This window comes from Erythrolamprus reginae, chromosome 3 (genome assembly GCF_031021105.1).
Source record: "Erythrolamprus reginae isolate rEryReg1 chromosome 3, rEryReg1.hap1, whole genome shotgun sequence".
NCBI lineage: Eukaryota > Metazoa > Chordata > Lepidosauria > Squamata > Dipsadidae > Erythrolamprus > Erythrolamprus reginae.
The window spans coordinates 168,047,290-168,065,923 of record NC_091952.1 but is presented as its reverse complement, the minus strand read 5'-3'; the positions used below and the strand labels follow the sequence as shown (position 1 = coordinate 168,065,923).

Below are 18,634 nucleotides of genomic sequence, written 5' to 3'. Positions count from 1 at the left end.
GGCTGGCAAGACGCTTGGATGCTAATTTGTTGAAGCTATAATTGTGTATTACTCAAAATAGGTGACATTTCAATGATATTATTAATCATTCTTTCACTCGGAGCCAGGTCTTTCTGCGATTGTCCTTTATTGTGGTGGCTTTTGACTTCTTAGTATTGGTATTCAGTAATTCAACATGCCCATTAGTAATCTATTTAAGTAGAAAGAGTAGATTTAAAATTATTTTGGAGGGTTATAAATTTTCTTTTTGATTAATTCAGTGAAATTAGACCAATCCAAACCAAATGTTGGGTATTTGAGGAGTCAATATTATTCCTATTTGATATTTTTGTTGTATGTTAGTTGAATGTACCGTAATTCTTACTTTAAACATGCTCAGGCTAATATTGAATTTATATGTCAAATTTTCATCCAGTCTCAAACATAAAATAACTCTTGCTGCCCAAACTCTCCCAAAAAACAAAAAACTAGTTAGAATCTATGGTAATTGTTCTGTCGAGCTCTCTGGTAGAGTCCTCCCAAAAATGCACAGATACAATTTCAGACACACACACGTTTGAAAATTCAAAACAATGTTCTTTATAATGAAAAAGTACTTAAACCAAGCCCTCTTTTGGTACAGTATAGCAAAGAGCACTTGTCTCCAAACAAACTGGTAATTTGTACAAGTCCCTTATCAGTTCTGTGACACTTAGCTTGCAGCTGTGAGGCAATTCATAGTCCTTCTTCTTTCACAAAGTGACACAAAGCCGGGAAAATCAGCACACAAAAGTCAAAGTCAGTAAAGCAGTCACGAAACACAATGATCAGATAATCCTCCACAATGGCCAAACCCACAGGCTGCTATTTATAGCAGCCTCACTAATTACCACAGCCCCACCCAACCACAGGTGGCCTCATTTTCTTTGATAATAATCTCTCAGTTGTTGTTGTCTATGCATTGCTCTCTGCATGCATGGCTGTATCATTAACTCTTGGTCTGAATCCAAGGAGGAGCTAGATAATTGATCTCCTTCTGAGCTGTCTGCCACACTCTCCTCCTCCCTCTCACTTATGTCTTCTTGGTCAGAGGAGCCTTCATCAGCAGATTCCACCGGGGGCAAAAGAGGCCTGCAGCATGTGGATGTCTCCCCCACATCCACAGTCCTTGGGGCAGGAGCAGGACCAGAGCTAACTACAACAGTAATGAGTCCTTCATTTTTTAAAATGTGTGCTCATTACCTGCCCATGAATTCAGGAGTGGGTTCCTCCTGGTTTGGTGACGTCATTATGACATTATTGAACCGGATTGGTCAGTGTCAGTCTGCCCCCATCTTTTTAAAAATGTTTTTGAATGTTTTTTTTTATATTTTTTCCCTTCTGAGCATGTGCAGGTGCTGAGTTCTGGCACTGTGCATGTGGTCACCCTCATTTTTTCAGCTTTGTTTTATTTTTATTTTTTTCAGATATTTCATTACTGTGCATATGCACACAGAGGATGCAGGAAGAAGCGAACCGGGAGCGAGGTATGTTGGAATCCACCCCTGCCTGGAACGATGTTGCTGTTGGCCACTATTTATTTATTTAACTCAATTTAGGCATTGCCCAACTCCAAATCATCCATGGACAGTTCACAATAAAAATAAAAGCGCAAGATGCGATCCAATCACTCCCGTACAAGACATAAAAAGTTCTATCCATCTCAATCCCAGCCTGAAAGAACAGTCAGATGTTCAATACTTTGCATAATTTGATCAGGATAGGAGTCACATGAATCGCATTGCGACACCCAGCGGTGGGTTGCTCCTGCTTTGGACTAGTTCTTACAACCAGTAGCCCCAACAGTGGAAAGCTCTGCCCACCTGTCTGGGATGCTTCTGTGCCTGCACAGAAGTGGCATGCAAGTACATGTTCAAACCGATAGTAAAGGGGTTTAGAATACACTACTAGTGAGACCTCATAGTAAAAAAGGCACATTTCTGGGTCCCCACTGATGGCACAGTTTGATTATAAAGTCCTGCAGCATACTAACTCTGCTGGCATGTACTGGCCATCAGAAATCATGAGATTGGCAGTCCTTTAGAAAACCTAACCCTAGGCTATGAAAGGCTTTATAGGTAATTGATTAAATTAATAATTAATATATAAAACTAAAATCCTTGTGTCATCTTGAGAAATGGTCATACATCACTACAAAACTCTAAGATGTAAAATTTATGTTGATATCACTTGCCACTATTTATCGGTATCTGAAATAAATAGATGTGATCCTTTGAAAAGAAAAATAAATACTTCAGAAAAATCAGTAAAAACAATCATCAGCCCACATCAAAAGAAGGGAATGTAGAACTCCTCCAGTGCTTTTAAAGTATCCCAACCAGATTTGTTTACCAGAGCTTCTGGCAAGACATAATTATATGAATTGTGTCAAAAGTTGCCATTTTAGGAATATAAAATCCCTACTGATTATTCCAGGAAGTACCTGATAATTTATTTATTTATTAGATTTGTATGCCGCCCCTTTCCAGAGACTCGGGGTGGCTAACAGCGACAATAAAACAGTGTACAATAGTAATTTGGTATTGATGATTAAAAATCAATTAATATAAAAACCAAACATACATACATACATACCATGCATAGAATTGTAAAGGCCTAGGGGGAAAGAGGATCTCAATTCCCCCATGCCTGGCGGCAGAGGTGGGTTTTAAGTTGTTTACGAAAGGCAAGGAGGGTGGGGGCAGTTCTAATCTCTGGGGGGAGTTGGTTCCAGAGGGCCGGGGCCGCCACAGAGAAGGCTTAATACTATCACTAGATTCACTACCATCTTTCCTTTTGATTGGACAGAAAATTGGAGTAATCTCTTGGCTACTGTAAGCACTTCTGAAAAGATGTGTCCTACACTGCATGGCTCTGGCAGTAAACAGTACAACAGAAAAACTTGCTTTTTCAAGCTTCCCCCAGAACTAAGTAAACAAAATGGAGTCACTTATTGAGTTGTTTTTATATAAATCAGTTGCCTGGGTTAAGTTAGCTTAACCCTGTGCATGAATGGAGCTAAATCCAATCCCTTGAAATTAATTAACTCTGATAGCCTTTTTTTGGTTCTGCTAAGTCTTTTATGGAAGTGAAATCTTTTTGTAGCTGAAATCACTAAACTGGATTGAAAATGAAGTCAATATTCTCACTTCCACTCCTAGAGTAGGCAGACAGCCTTCTCTAGGAGTGAGGCATTTTTGACCTCCAGATATTTGCGGCTACAATTTCCAAAAATTTCAATTTTCATGCTTACAATTAAATGGAAGTTAGAGCTGCAATTCAGACTATACCTTGAGGACCAGATATTCTTCACCCCTGGTGAAGTTTGTTTTCTCTATCCCCAGGCTTCAGGAGATTTTCCTGAAGACTTTGGACAGTGAAATGGCCAAAAAGGCTGAAAATTAACTGGCCAGCACATGCATGCATGCTGGAGCTGACATATGACAATTCTTCGCATGCCCTCTGATATGGCTCCGTGTGCCACTTGTGGAATGCGGGCCATAGGTTTGCCATCATGTGTATATTTCATTAGCTCTACTGTAACACCCTTCTCAGTGTTCTGCTGGGCTCTATGGTATGAGTCTCCCAAAAATTCAAGGGTAAAAATTTCAGACACACACACACACACTTGAAAGTTCAAAAACAATGTTCTTTATCACAAAATTCAAAAAGAAACAAAGCACCCTTTTTGTATTGCAAAGAGCACTAGTCCCAAAACAACCTTGTAGGCTGTACAATCCCCTTAATCAGTCCTTAAGTAGTTAGCTAGCAGCTGTGAAGAAACATCACAGCCCTCCTTCTTCTTCACACTTTGCTCTGCTTTGATTTCCAAGTCGTGAAAAATCAACAAACAAAGTTCGGAAACAGCAAGGCACGGTCCTAAAGAAACAACGATCAGATAATCTTCCACAACGGCCCAAGCCAGCATGCTGCTATTTATATCAGCAACTCTAATTACTGGAGCCCCACCAGGTGGCCTCTCTTATCTCCTATAATATTTCTTCTATTGGTCTCTTCTATGCATAATTTTGGGCATGCGTGGGTCTAACACTTCGTCCTCTGAATCGACCGAAGATAATGGAGATTGGCTTCCTGGGCTGTATGCCTAGTCAAGAGGGCTGGCTGGAGAATTCCGAGACTTGAAGTATGCACATGTTAAAGTTATCAATTTGGAGAAACACTGCTGTGGAGATTCAGCACAACACTAATAATACATTGTTTTCAGATTATCACAAATCCTTATAATACAGTGTTCCCTCGATTTTCGCGGGTTCGAACTTTGCGGAAAGTCTATACTTGGTTTTTCAAAAATATTAATTAAAAAATACTTTGCGGGTTTTTTCCCTATACCACGGTTTTTCCCACCTGATGACGTCATATGTCATCGCCAAACTTTCATCTGCCTTTAATAAATATTTTTTTTAATAAACTTTAATAAATAAACATGTTGAGTAATAATCTGAATGGTTGCTAAGGGAATGGGAATTTGCAATTTAGGGATTTAAAGTGTTAAGGAAAGGCTTGTGATACTGTCCATAGCCAAATATAGTGTATTTACTTCCGCATCTCTACTTCGCAGAAATTCAACTTTTGCGGGCAGTCTCGGAACACATCCCCCGCGAAAAGCGAGGGAACACTGTATAAGAATTTGTATATAATGCATACATAATATAATACATTGTTTTCAGATTATCACAAATCCTTCCCAAGCCTTTCAAGCTCTTCCAAGACAAAATCAACATCTGATTGTTTGGTTGCTGGATTAGAGAAGACCATTCGGAAAAAGTTCACCTTGTCCCCCAAAGGTTGGTAGCTAACCATAGTAGTGCCTTCTTCAATCATCCTTGCTTTCATTTTTGGAGCAACCTGGATAGATAGGGCAGAAAACAATACTTAACTCCTGGGATAATGCATTGAAGAAACTAAGTAGTAGCAGCCATTATTTTGGAATGATGGCAGAAATATGATTAAAGTGTATATTTGTATCATATTTTATTTATTTATTTATTTATTTATTTATTTATTTATTTGTTTGTTTATTTATTTTGATTTGTATGCCGCCCCTCTCCGCAGACTCGGGGCGGCTCACAACAAAGTGAAAAACAATTTATAACAAATCTAAATTTCTACTAAAAAACATTTTAAAAACCCCATTTTCTAAACACACATACATACACACATACCATTCATAAATTGTATATGCCCGGGGGAGATGTCTCAGTTCCCCCATGCCTGACGACAAAGGTGGGTCTTAAGGAGCTTACGAAAGGCAAGGAGAGTAGGGGCAGTTCTAATCTTCGGGGGGAGTTGGTTCCAGAGGGTCGGGGCCGCCACAGAGAAGGCTCTTCCCCTGGGGCCCGCCAACAGACATTGTTTAGTTGACGGGACCCGGAGAAGGCCCACTCTGTGGGACCTAATCGGTCGCTGGGATTCCTGCGGCAGCAGGCGGTCTCGGAGATATTCTGGTCCAGTGCCATGAAGGGCTTTAAAGGTCATAACCAACACTTTGAATTGTGACCGGAAGTTGATCGGCAACCAATGCAGACTGCGGAGTGTTGGTGAAACATGGGCATACCTAGGTAGGCCCATGACTGCTCTCGCAGCTGCATTCTGCACGATCTGAAGTTTCCGAACACTTTTCAAAGGTAGCCCCATGTAGAGAGCATTACAGTAGTCGAACCTCGAGGTGATGAGGGCATGAGTGACTGTGAGCAGTGAGTCCCGGTCCAGATAGGGTCGCAACTGGTGCACCAGGCAAACCTGGGCAAACGCCCCCCTCGCCACAGCTGAAAGATGGTTCTCTAATGTGAGCTGTGGATCGAGGAGGACGCCCAAGTTGCGGACCCTCTCCGAGGGGGTCAATAATTCCCCCCCTAGGGTAATGGAAGGACAGATGGAATTGTCCTTGGGAGGCAAAACCCACAGCCACTCCGTCTTATCCGGGTTGAGTTTGAGTCTGTTGGCACCCATCCAGGCCCCAACAGCCTCCAGACACCGGCACATCACTTCCACTGCTTCATTGACTGGACATGGGGTGGAGATGTAAAGCTGGGTATCATCAGCGTACTGATGATACCTCACCCCATGCCCTTGGATGATCTCACCCAGCGGTTTCATGTAGATATTGAATAGCAGGGGGGAGAGGACCGACCCCTGAGGCACCCCACAAGGGAGAGACCTCGGAGTCGACCTCTGACCCCCCACTAACACCGACTGCGACCGACCGGAGAGGTAGGAGGAGAACCACTGAAGAACAGTTATACAGTTATTAGAGTTATAGTTTATTAGATTTGTATGCCGCCCCTCTCCGAAGACTCAAGTCCCGAGTCTTCGGAGAGGGGCGGCATACAAATCTAATAAATAAATATGTAAGTAAGTAAGTAAGTAAGTAAGTAAGTAAGTAAGTAAGTAAGTAAGTAAGTAAATAAATAAATAAATAAGTCAGTCAGTCCTCGGAGAGGGGCGGCATACAAATCCAATTAAATCTTAAATCTTAATCTTATTAAAATATGGTGAACCTTATGTTTATCAATATTAACATTTTGGAGATGTCTTAATATTGCTGTTAATATTTTTTTTCTTTGTCTTTACAGATTTAAACATTTTAGTGTTAATATTCTCTAGTCAAAATGGTATAAATAGCATTATATTCAAGTAATATAATGCATTACTTATGCCATATCATAATTCAATTAAACAAATTAAAGAATTAAAAAAGGATTCAATGGTGTGTCTTTAAATAGAAGAGGTTCCCCTCACACATATGTGCTAGTCGGTTCTGACTCTAGGGGGCAGTGCTTATCTCCCTTTCAAAGCCTAGGAGCCAGCGTTGTCCGAAGACGTCTCGGTAATCATGTGGCCGATATAACTAAATGACCAAGGAGCACGGAACACTGTTTCCTTCCTATTAAAGTGGTCCCTATTTTTCTACTTGCATTTTTACATGCTTTTGAACTGCTAGCTTGGCAGAAGCTGGGCCAAGTAATGGAAGCTCATTCCATTATGCAGCACTAGGGATTCGAACCACCAGAATATTGACCAACAAATTCAGTGGCTTATTTATTTATTTATTTATTTGTTTGTTTGTTTATTGGATTTATATGCCAACCCTCTACGAGGACTCAGGGCGGCTTAGCCACTGAGCCACCACAATTATAAAAAATAAAGTAGAAGCAGATTGGAATGAAATGTTGGATGACACCATGCAGAACAGAAACATTAATGTTTCCATCAGAAACTGAAGGCAAAACCACATTTGCAAAGATTAGACTACCTTTCCCCAAATGCTAGATCACATGATCCTCTATCCCTATCTGTCATATTCAATAGATCATTGGTAAGGATAGTAGGAGTTGTCCTCTAATATATTTAACTTATGTGAAATAAGGAAGAATAGATAGAACATTTTAGTTCCATAAACATTCGTTCCAACATAGTGCTTTCAAACTTGGCAACTTTAATAAGTGTGGACTTCAACTCCATCCTTGGACTTCAGAGTCCGAGTTGGGTGGCATGTAAATTTTACAAATAAATAAATAAACTCCTAGAATTCCATATCCAGAATTGTTGATTAGAAAATTCTGGGAATTGAAGTCCACACATATTCAAGTTGCCAAGTTTGAAAAAAACCATAAAGCAAAACCCTGCTCTGACAGAAAATGTACATATGAGTTTTTACCTGATGAAGTCTTTTGTCTCTTTCTGGCCCTTTGGGGATATGCTGAAGACTTGGTGGGATATACCAGAAACATACATTGCTGAATTCAGGCTTGGATATTTTTTTAAAAAAAGGAAGAAGAGGTAAAATCAAATATTTTTATTTTTACAATAAATGTTCTACTTTATCAAGTAGGATGGGGAAATTGTAACCTGAAGTCTTATAAATAAAATTAAAATAAATCCACTCTTTATGCAAAATCCTTACTTACGATAAGAACCCATGGTAAGCCCATGATATTCTCTGTTGGCATTTATTGTACCTGATGATATTGCACGAGTTCTCTTTTCCATTTAATGCACAGCGTGAAAAAAAAAAACTCATTGGAAACTTCAGCCATTCTACTTCCTTCCTTCCTTCCTTCCTTCCTTCCTTCCCTCCCTCCCTCCCTCCCTCCCTCCCTCCCTCCTTCCTTCCTTCCTTCCTTCCTTCCTTCCTTCTGAATTGCCTCTCTATTAAACACAATTATTCGTGCCTGTTTAACATAGGATAAAATATTTTCTACTGCCAACCCAATAAACATAATGAAATAGCTCAGGGGTTATTTCTCTACTATGGAGTCAAAATTCATAATGAATTAAGCTAAAACATGTTTTTATTAAGTTCACTGCAACCTTAAATATTGGCTGAATTTGTTTCTGTGTGAACATAAATTTAACTTGTGTTATTGAGAATTAACATTGGTTCGGGTTTAGTATGTTTCCATGAAGCGTTTATTAATATCTACTGAGATAAAATGTGTGAAAACACCGTCTATTTAAATTTCATTAATTATATACAAGTCTCTGAGGCATCTCAATGAATTATTACATGTTTTAAAATTGGTTATTTTCCATTAGCTCAGGGGGGAAAAAAAGATGTGTGTGAAGAACATTCCATAAATACCAAAAATTTAGACTGTGGAACCTTTCCAGATCTAACTTATATTTCATTTAACTTTTGATAGTCCTTTTTTTAGTTTAGTGATCATTTTACAACTGCTATTCGTGAAGCATTTTTATGTCTTTTGATTCATATTGTACATTTGCTACTCTATTTTTCTCTCCTGGGGCATTATGAAAACTAAGGATTGCCTTTTCTGATGTTCGCATATTTATGAAACATTTTACACTTTACACATTAATAGCTCAGGGAAATCTCTGGGGCTTAACATCAAATAAATATGCACCCACATGAATTTGTAAAGAAGTTCTGAAAAATGTAGAATTCTAGCATTAGAATTCTACTCAGCTGAAGCAGAAATGTGAGGTTCATACCCATTTTTAAACATATTTTCATTTAATCTGATTAATTTATTTGGCAGCTTCTGAACCTAGGGAAAATGATTCATTCTTCCTAGTCACTGGAAATCTTGATTCACATCCAGAATGTATAATGCAAAGAATTCACTTGCATGAAAGTTCATATGCAAAGTTTCAGCTAGGAGGGAAAAAAAGATTAGAAAAAAAGGATTGGAGGGGTGGAAGCGGAAAAAGCACATTTATTCCTTGTAGTCCAGCCAAGAAAGATTGGAAAACCCTTGTAACCTTCGTGATAATTACCTTAGTGTGTCCATTTATTTATTTTATTTATATCCTGCCATTATTGTTTTTACAAATCATTCCAGATGACAAATACAGGCAATATTCCTTCTTCCTCCTATTTTCCCACAATAAAAACCTTGTGAAAAACCTTGTCTACTACAGCAAACAAGAGGAAAACCTCCTATGCACCGAATCTAATTGAGCCTTCTACAACTTTATCAAAAATAAACTCAAAGACTCTAGACCTATCCCACCTCTCAAAGGACCCAACAACAAAGAATACCACAATGATTCTTCCAAAGGTAACCTCCTCACTCTTTCTTTGGCTCTGTCTTTGTTAATAGCAATGGCTCATCCCCAATTTCATCAATCGGACCACAAACTCCCTCAATGACCTAACACAAATAGACTTCACTGAAGACTGAGTTGAAAAAGCATTATGTGACCTCAAACCTTCTCTATCAGTCGGATCAGATGGTCTATGTGCATACTTCCTAAAAAAGCTCTCTTCTGCTATAGCTGAACCACTAAGCATAATTTTCAAAAAATCCTTCAGTATCAGCACACTTCTTAAGCTATGGTCGAAAGCAATGGTCATCCCCATCTTCAAAAAAGGAGACCCTTCTCTAGTTGATAACTACAGACCAATATCACTATGCTGTGTCCCATGCAAAGTCATGGAATCAATTATAAACAAATCAATTACTCTCCATCTAGAAACTAATAATTTGCTCTCTAACAAACAATTTAGATTCAGAAAAAAAACTATCCTGCAACCTGCAGCTCCTCCACTGCAAAAATATATGGACTACTCATCTTGATCAAGGGAAATCTATAGACGCAATTTATATCACATGGTATTCCTTTCCGAGCAATTGAGTAATGGTCTGAGACTAAGGGGCTTAGAAGCAGTGCCTTTGTCATGGTCAGACCATTTTCTACTACGGCTTGACTTCCTGGCTCCAATCTTTCCCCGCAGGGAGGCGGAACCAATGAAGATGTTCCGCCCCAGACGCCTGATGGACCCAGAGGGCTTTCAGACGGCGCTTGGGGTTATTCCAGAGGCACTCATCCACAGTTCGGCGGAGTCTCTTGCGGAGGCCTGGAATATGGCTGCTGCGGAGGCTCTCGACCGGATTGCGCCTTTGCGACCTCTCCGTGGCGCTAGACCCCATAGAGCCCCATGGTTCAACGAGGAGCTCTGGGAGTTGAAACGCCAAAAGAGACGTCTAGAGAAGCGATGGAGGAAGAGCAGGTCTGAATCTGATCGAACACTTGTAAGAGCCTTCATTAAGACTTACAAAGTGGCGCTGAAGGCGGCAAGATGCGCGTACCATGCCGCCTTGATTGCATCAGCGGAATCCCGCCCGGCCGCTCTGTTTAGGGTGACCCGCTCCCTTCTTAACCAGGGGGGAGTTGGGGAGCCCTTGCAGAGTAGTGCCGAGGAGTTTAACACGTTTTTCGCTGATAAAGTCGCTTAGATCCGGGCCGACCTCGACTCCAATTGTAAAACAGAGTCGACTGACAATGAGTCAGTCGAGGTGACTGGGGCACGTACTTGTCCACCTATCTGGGGAGAGTTTGATCTGGTGACACCTGATGAAGTGGACAAGGCCATTGGAGCTGTGAGTTCCGCCACCTGTCTACTGGATCCGTGTCCCTCCTGGTTGGTCTCGGCCAGCAGGGAGGTGACACGGAGCTGGGCCCAGGAGATTACCAACGCTTCCTTGGGGAGGGGAGTTTTTCCACCACTCTATAAAGAAGCGCTTGTGCGCCCCCTCCTCAAGAAGCCTTCCCTGGACCCAGCCGTACTCAACAACTATCGTCCAGTCTCCAACCTTCCCTTCATGGGGAAGGTTGTCGAGAAGGTGGTGGCACTCCAGCTCCAGCGGTCCTTGGAAGAAGCTGATTATCTAGGTCCCCAGCAGTCGGGCTTCAGGCCCGGTTACAGCACGGAAACCGCTTTGGTCGCGTTGATGGATGATCTCTGGCGGGCCCGGGACAGGGGTTTATCCTCTGTCCTGGTGCTCCTCGATCTCTCAGCGGCTTTCGATACCATCGACCATGGTATCCTTCTGCACCGGTTGGAGGGGTTGGGGGTGGGAGGCACTGTGCTTCAGTGGTTCTCCTCCTACCTCTCTGGCCGGTCGCAGTCGGTGTTAGTGGGGGGTCAGAGGTCGACTCTGAGGTCTCTCCCTTGTGGGGTACCTCAGGGGTCGGTCGTCTCCACCTTGCTATTTAACATCTACATGAAACCGCTGGGTGAGATCATCCAAGGACATGGGGTGAGGTATCATCAATATGCTGATGATACCCAGCTTTACATCTCCACCCCATGCCCAGTCAACGAAGTGGTGGAAGTGATGTGCCGGTGCCTGGAGGCTGTTGGGGCCTGGATGGGTGTCAACAGACTCAAGCTCAACCCGGATAAGATGGAGTGGCTGTGGGTTTTGCCTCCCAAGGACAATCCCATTTGTCCGTCCATTACCCTGGGGGGGGAATTACTGACCCCCTCAGAGAGGGTCTGCAACTTGGGCGTCCTCCTCGATCCACAGCTCACATTAGAGAACCATCTTTCAGCTGTGGCGAGGGGGGCGTTTGCCCAGGTTCGCCTGGTGCACCAGTTGCGGCCCTACCTGGACCGGGACTCATTGCTCACAGTCACTCATGCCCTCATCACCTCGAGGTTCGACTACTGTAATGCTCTCTACATGGGGCTACCTTTGAAAAGTGTTCGGAAACTTCAGATCGTGCAGAATGCAGCTGCGAGAGCAGTCATGGGCTTACCCAGGTATGCCCATGTTTCACCATCACTCCGCAGTCTGCATTGGCTGCCGATCAGTTTCCGGTCACAATTCAAAGTGTTGGTTATGACCTTTAAAGCCCTTCATGGCACTGGACCAGAATATCTCCGAGACCGCCTTCTGCCGCACGAATCCCAGCGACCGATTAGGTCCCACAGAGTGGGCCTCCTCCGGGTCCCGTCAACTAAACAATGTCGGTTGGCGGGCCCCAGGGGGAGAGCCTTCTCTGTGGCGGCACCGGCTCTCTGGAACCAACTCCCCCCGGAGATCAGAACTGCCCCTACTCTTCCTGCCTTCCGTAAACTCCTCAAAACCCACCTTTGCCATCAGGCATGGGGAAACTAAACATCTTCCCCTGGGCACGTTGAATTTATATATGGTATGCTTGTGTGTGTGTATATTAGTATAGGGGTTTTTCTTAAATTTATAATATTTTAATTAATTGGATTATGTATTGGATTGTCTTTTCACTTGTTGTGAGCCGCCCCGAGTTTTCGGAGAGGGGCGGCATACAAATCCAAATAATAAATAATAATAAATAAATATCGACTTTCGCAAAGCCTTTGATTCAGTAGTTCACGATAAACTACTCCTAAAACTCAAATCCTATGGCAACTCAGGATCACTCCACAGCTGGATTACAGCATTCCTGTCAAACAGACAACAAGTGATCAAAATAGGAAACACCATATCCACCCCCATCCCTGTTAAAAGTGGTGTCCCCCAAGGTAGTGGACTGGGAACAACGCTCTTGATTCTCTACATCAATGACCTTTGTGATTACATCACAAGCAACTGTGTCCTTTTCACCGACGATGTAAAACTCTTCAACACCACCAACAAAACTACTCTCCAAAACTACTCTCCAAAAAGACCTGGGCACTGTTTCTGAGTGGTCTAACACATGGCAACTCCAAATCTCAACCAGCAAATGCTCCGTCCTAAACATTAGGGAAAAGAATCTGAACTCCAAATACGAACTGAACAATCAAATTATCAAAGATAACCCCCACTCGGTTAAAGACCTCGGTATATTAATAACAAAAGACTTAAGTGTCAAAGTCCACTGTAGCCAAGAAAGCTTCAAGAGTTGTCAACCTAATCCTATGTAGCTTCTGCTTTGGCAGTCTCTCACTACTCACCAGAGCTTATAAAACTTTCACCAGACCCATTCTCGAATACATCTCATCTGTTTGGAACCCATATCATATCTCAGACATTAACACCCTTGAAAATGTCCAAAGATACTTCACCAGAAGAGCCCTTCACTCCTCCACTCAAAACAGAATACCCTACGAGACTAGACTTTCAACCTTAGGCCTAGAAAGCTTAGAACTAAGATGCCTTAAACATGATCTAAGTATTGCCCACAAGATTATATGCTGCAACGTCCTGCCTGTCGGCGACTACTTCACCTTCAACCACAACACAGGAGCTCACAACAGATTTATACTTAATATTAACCGCTCCAAACTTGACTGTAAAAAATATGACTTCAGTAACCGAGTTGTTGAAGTGTGGAACTCATTACCAGACTCCATAGTGTCATCCCTAAACCCCCAACACTTTACCCTTAGATTATACACGATTGAGGTCAGTAAGGGGCATGGATAAGTGCACTAGAGTGCCTTCTGTCCCTTGTCCTATTGCTCTCCTATATCTCCTATACCATTCTTCTTTCCTATATTTATTCTATTCTTTCTTAGATATATTTTTCTATGTATATCCTCTATAACCTTCATTTTATATTTACTATATGTATACCCAATATAACCCTCACTGTGTAAAGGACAAAATCACTCAATAAATAAAAATAAATGAAATGGATTTGGCTGAGAGAAACTGGCCCAAAGTCACCTAGTTGGCTTTCATTGCTAAAGCAGAATTTGAACTAATGGTCTGCTTTCTAGCTGATGTCTTAACCAATAGATCAAACTGGCTCTTTTCCTCCTTTGTGAAGAAGACTTTTTTGGATCTGGAATTAACAAGATAAAGAAGTAATACAGAGACTTCTTGCTGCTCTTAACTCCTAACCTCAGCATCAAAAACCAACTCATAGTTGTGTCTTCTCTTGAGTTCCTTGTAAAGATATTCTGCAAGTTCCAAAAATCTGTTGATAAGAATTTCAAATCCTCCTGTGCCCTGTAAGATACAAAAGGAAGAACAAACATGAGTCATTCTATTGCAAGTTTGCAATGTAAAATTTGTCTGGGGTCAGCAAAAAATTAAAACAAGGTCCTCCGCTATAAAGTAACATAATGTGCTCTGGTCCTCCAATAAAAAGTAACATAAGGTCCTCCACTATAAAGTAACATAAGTTGCCCTGAGTCTTCGGAGAAGGGCGGCATACAAAACAAACAAACAAACAAACAAACAAACAAACAAACAATAGCTATATTGCAATTTAAGAAGCTGCCTTTTCAAGAATACAAAGATTCCTCTGCAGATTTTTATTAGTTCTTCATTAAAAAGAAGTCCAGCAATAATAGATAATTACTTTTATTGCTGAGGCCCAGCAACACTGACCAGAATCTATATCTGTCTGTCTTTCTGTCTGTCTGTCTGTCTGTCTACCTATCTATCATTCATTCATTTATTCATTCACTCAAATGTATTGCATATATATATATATATATATCAATAGTATTAATTTTCATTGAAAAAAATATTCTCAAGTGATGCAGTTTATCATACAACGAACTAAATCTAACATTAAAAAGTAAGAAACTGAAAGCGACCGACTTGCTCATCTTTAGTGAGACACTTCATCCAGTAATGAATGTGCTCCTACTTTAGCTTTCCACATTAGCCATAGTTTGAAGACATCAACATGTCGGCCACACTGGATTGTCTTGTCTCCAGTGTCATAAACTGTATCATAAGCCTTGTCTGGTTGGAAGAGATAGTCAGCACAGAGTTGATTGCAGGCTTGGAGAAGACCCTAGAGGAGATAGAGAATGAGAAAATCTTCTACCAAGAATTTTATTTTATGTATTGTTATGATCTGATATCCTTCTAGAAATAAATCAGGGCGCGGCTGTGATTCCCATCAAGCCAAATCTCTAATATCCATGTATTATAAGTGCTCTTCAGTTAATGGCCACTTGTTCAGGGGCTAAAGTTGTGATAGTACTGACAACCAGTCGTCAAAATTCTGGCTGTCACAGCAGCCCTGTACTCATCTTCGGTTCATGATTCAAGTGCTTGGCAACAGTTGTAGTATCTCACAGCCTTTGGCAATCTTCCTTGTCAGTTTCCCACAAGCAAAGTCAATGGGGAAACCAGCAGGGAAGGTTGCAAGTCAGTTCCGTTACTTTTTTCTCCCAAGGAGCCCCATTTGCAGGGGTGGGCTACTGCCTGGACGGGGGGAATGCAGTGGGGTAGCGAAATTGGAGCTCCACTCCAGAGCACCCAATTTGCATTGAAAGATATTGAAAGAAAATGCAGGGCGTCCTGCATAAGCCACGTCCACAGTGTGGTAATAGCCCTTCACTGCCCAAATGTTGCCCAGCTCCATTAAATGTCTCTATTGCCCATATGATTACTCAAAAGTAAACCAATTCATTTTGGTAACTTCCATGTGATACAATGGGAGCCTTGTCCTTCAAATCTTTCCTTGTCCAACATTATTTAGATAAAAGTCTTATTTTTTAATAGCAAACAAGTAGGCCTAGCTGAACCCCACCCCACCCCAAAAAAGGCAAATTACCTTTTCATGAACTAAAAAAGCTGAGCACTGTAGTGGAGCACCCATCAGTTTGTGAGGATTCCATGTAACAGAGTTGGCTCTAATTAAAGAAGAGAATTTTAATATTTGCAGCTGCATTATCTGTGTTGATATTTGCAACTATAAGATTATAGAAACTCAACAAAAAAAAGACAATAATAAAGCAAATAGATGTTCAATGTGGAACATTTAAAAGACAAGAAGTATTTTTTTAAAGCAGGAAAAACTAAATTCTAAAATTATGCACGGATTACCGGTCATCTTATGTAAATCATGTGTGAATTCCTCTTACTTGCTACTGGTGTTTTGGGCGCACAGCATGAGGATTTTCATGTGCATGCACATGCTATATGTTTAGTTCCTGATGATCCCATCTTCACCCAAATCTTCAATAAATCACTAGAGATGTGCTTTGTTCCTTCTTGCTTCAAACATTCTACTATAATCAAGGAACTGAATGACTATAGACTACAATTACTCTAACATTCATAGTTATGAAAACTTTGAAAAGCTAGTGCTGTCCCACTTGAAAACCATCACGGATCCATTGTTAGACCCCCTGTAATTTGCATACTGAGCAAACAGATAACAGATGATGCTGTTAAAATGATTCTGCATTAAATCCTGTGTAACAGTGATGGCGAACCTATGGCACAGGTGCTACAGGAGGCACGTGGAGCCATATCTGCTGGCACACAAGGCATTGCCCTAGCTCAGCTCCAGCATGCATGTGGACACTGGCCAGCTGATTTTTGGCTCGCACAGATGCTCTGGGAGGGCTTTTTTGGCTTCAGGAGGACTTCCAGGGGGGTGAGATGTTTTTTTGCCCTCCCCATGCTCCAGTGAAGCCTCTGGAGCCTGGGGAAGGTGAAAAACCAGATTACTGGGCCCACCAGAAGTTGGGAAATGGGTTGTTCCTGGCCTCCAGAGGACCTCTAGGGGGGGAGGGGAGGCGATTTTCACCCTCCCTAGGCATTGAATTATGCAGAGTATTTTTGATGATGTCTGGATGGTGTTACCGGTTCGCTGAACCAGGGCGAACTGGTAGCACCCCACCACTGAATATATTGTATATCTCTTCCTCCTTCAACTGATGTGCAGGTTATAGGAATAGGATCTAGATTCCCCCACAGCCGCTTCTCATAACACAACTCGCTTTGGTTGTTCATGAGTCATTATCATTGTAATTATATTCTTTATCTTCTCTTCAGGGAGAGGTTAGAAACAAACAATAAAAATAATATATTAATCTCACTGCTGTAGAAATAAATTACATCACAAGATGCGTACCTTTCAATGCCGCTCAACTTATGGGAATGCTTTCTTGACAATAGTAATCCACCTCCCCATGATGCCTGTTGAAATTAAACACACAGTTATCTAAATGTAAAAAAGATTCCACCTTTTATCACATTTTGCCAGCCATACTTAGCACAGTGGCCTTTCAAAAATGTAAGGGAAAAGAGAAGCTAAATCCCCAAATGAGAAAACAGAGATTTTATAAAACGTTTTCTTTTTACTAAGCAGAATGCAGAGTAGTTCTTTCTATTCTGTTGTATTCTGGAAGAGGAACAGTGGGTTCTAGCTTGGGCCTTAACCTCTAGACCAATGGTTCTCAACGTGGGGCACATGGCCCACAAGGGGACAATTTGATTTTTAATGGGGGCAATTGGAACCCTGTTTAAACCAAGTTAATGTCCTTTTAGGCTTCCTCCACGAAGGAAAAATACATTGTGTATAAAATAGTTTAAATTTTGTTTTCAGAAGATCAGCGTCTGTTGTTCAAATTCTGTTTTCAGAAGATAAATGTCTGTTGTTTAAATTCTCTTTTCAGAAGATAAGTAGTTCCTGTTTTTAAGTTTTGTGTCTATTGTTTAAATTCTGTTTTAAGGAGATAAGTGTTTGCTGATAAGCGTCTGTTGCTCTTGCAGAAGGGACAGCAACCCAATTCGTATCTGTTTAGGGCATATGATAAACTACATAAGGTACTATTCATCTTTAGGAGAAAGGAAACAGGATGTAGACCATATTTAGGCAAGGAATTCTGTGTACCTCTGTCATAGGTTGAGGAATTCTGTGTACCTCTGTCATAGGTTGAGGAATTCTGTGTACCTCTGTCATAGGTTGAGAAATTCTGTGTAATAGTATATAACCTGCTCTTTAGTTTCTGAAAAAGTGTCTCTTTTTTATGAAGAGTACCCGCTTTGCAAATCGTTTTTTATGTACCCAGAGAGAATAAACATTTCTGTTCTCTTTGTCCAAAAGTCTCGTGTGAACTTTTTCAACAAATTTCAGCGCACACTCCACATGAGTAGGAGTTCACTTTCTGAACAGTAAAAATTATATGTCACTGGAATGCATGCACAGGGTCATTTTGTTTGCAGCAGAGTTTCTTGCCGGGCCCTGCAAGCTCTGGAATCTTCTGAATTAATGGAGCCTACAAGGCCAGACTGAAACTAGAGGCAACCCCAACCACCCTCCTCTCTCTCTTTCACACACACACATACACACATACACAGAAACTCTGCTGAAGACAAAATAACCCTCCCTGCATGCGCCCCTTTTTCCCCACCTGTGGCTTTGCCCCGGACTTAGTTAGTTGGGTGCTGGTCATTTGTAGAAGGCAAATATCTCCTATACCTTTCTTCTATTCCTATATCTCTTCTTCTATTCTTTCATTGATATGTTCTATTCCTATATCTTCTGTTCTTTCTTAGATATATTTTACTATGAGTATATCCTCTATAACAGTGTTTCCCAACCTTGGCATCTTGAAGAGATCTAGACTTCAACTCCCAGAATTCCCCAGCCAGCATTCGCTGGCTAGGGAATTCTGGGAGTTGAA

At 41.3% G+C, this 18,634-nt stretch overlaps 1 protein-coding gene across 4 annotated transcripts in view; it reads right to left on the bottom strand.

Moving 5' to 3' along the window:
• Positions 1-611: 611 nt before the first annotated feature.
• The window catches only part of LOC139164685 (glutamate decarboxylase 1-like), a 53,583-nt gene continuing 35,560 nt past the window's right edge, over positions 612-18,634 (bottom strand). For 3 of the 4 annotated variants that reach the window (XM_070747124.1, XM_070747127.1, XM_070747125.1), the window contains 6 exons: positions 17,080-17,144; positions 15,772-15,850; positions 14,854-15,003; positions 14,097-14,204; positions 7,697-7,786; positions 612-4,884 (listed from right to left, as the gene is read on the bottom strand). In XM_070747124.1, the coding sequence (XP_070603225.1) occupies positions 4,711-4,884; positions 7,697-7,786; positions 14,097-14,204; positions 14,854-15,003; positions 15,772-15,850; positions 17,080-17,144 (666 nt within the window). In that variant the 3' untranslated portion in view covers positions 612-4,710. The remainder of the gene's footprint in view (positions 4,885-7,696; positions 7,787-14,096; positions 14,205-14,853; positions 15,004-15,771; positions 15,851-17,079; positions 17,145-18,634) is intronic. The other variant, XM_070747126.1, reaches the window with a different exon arrangement.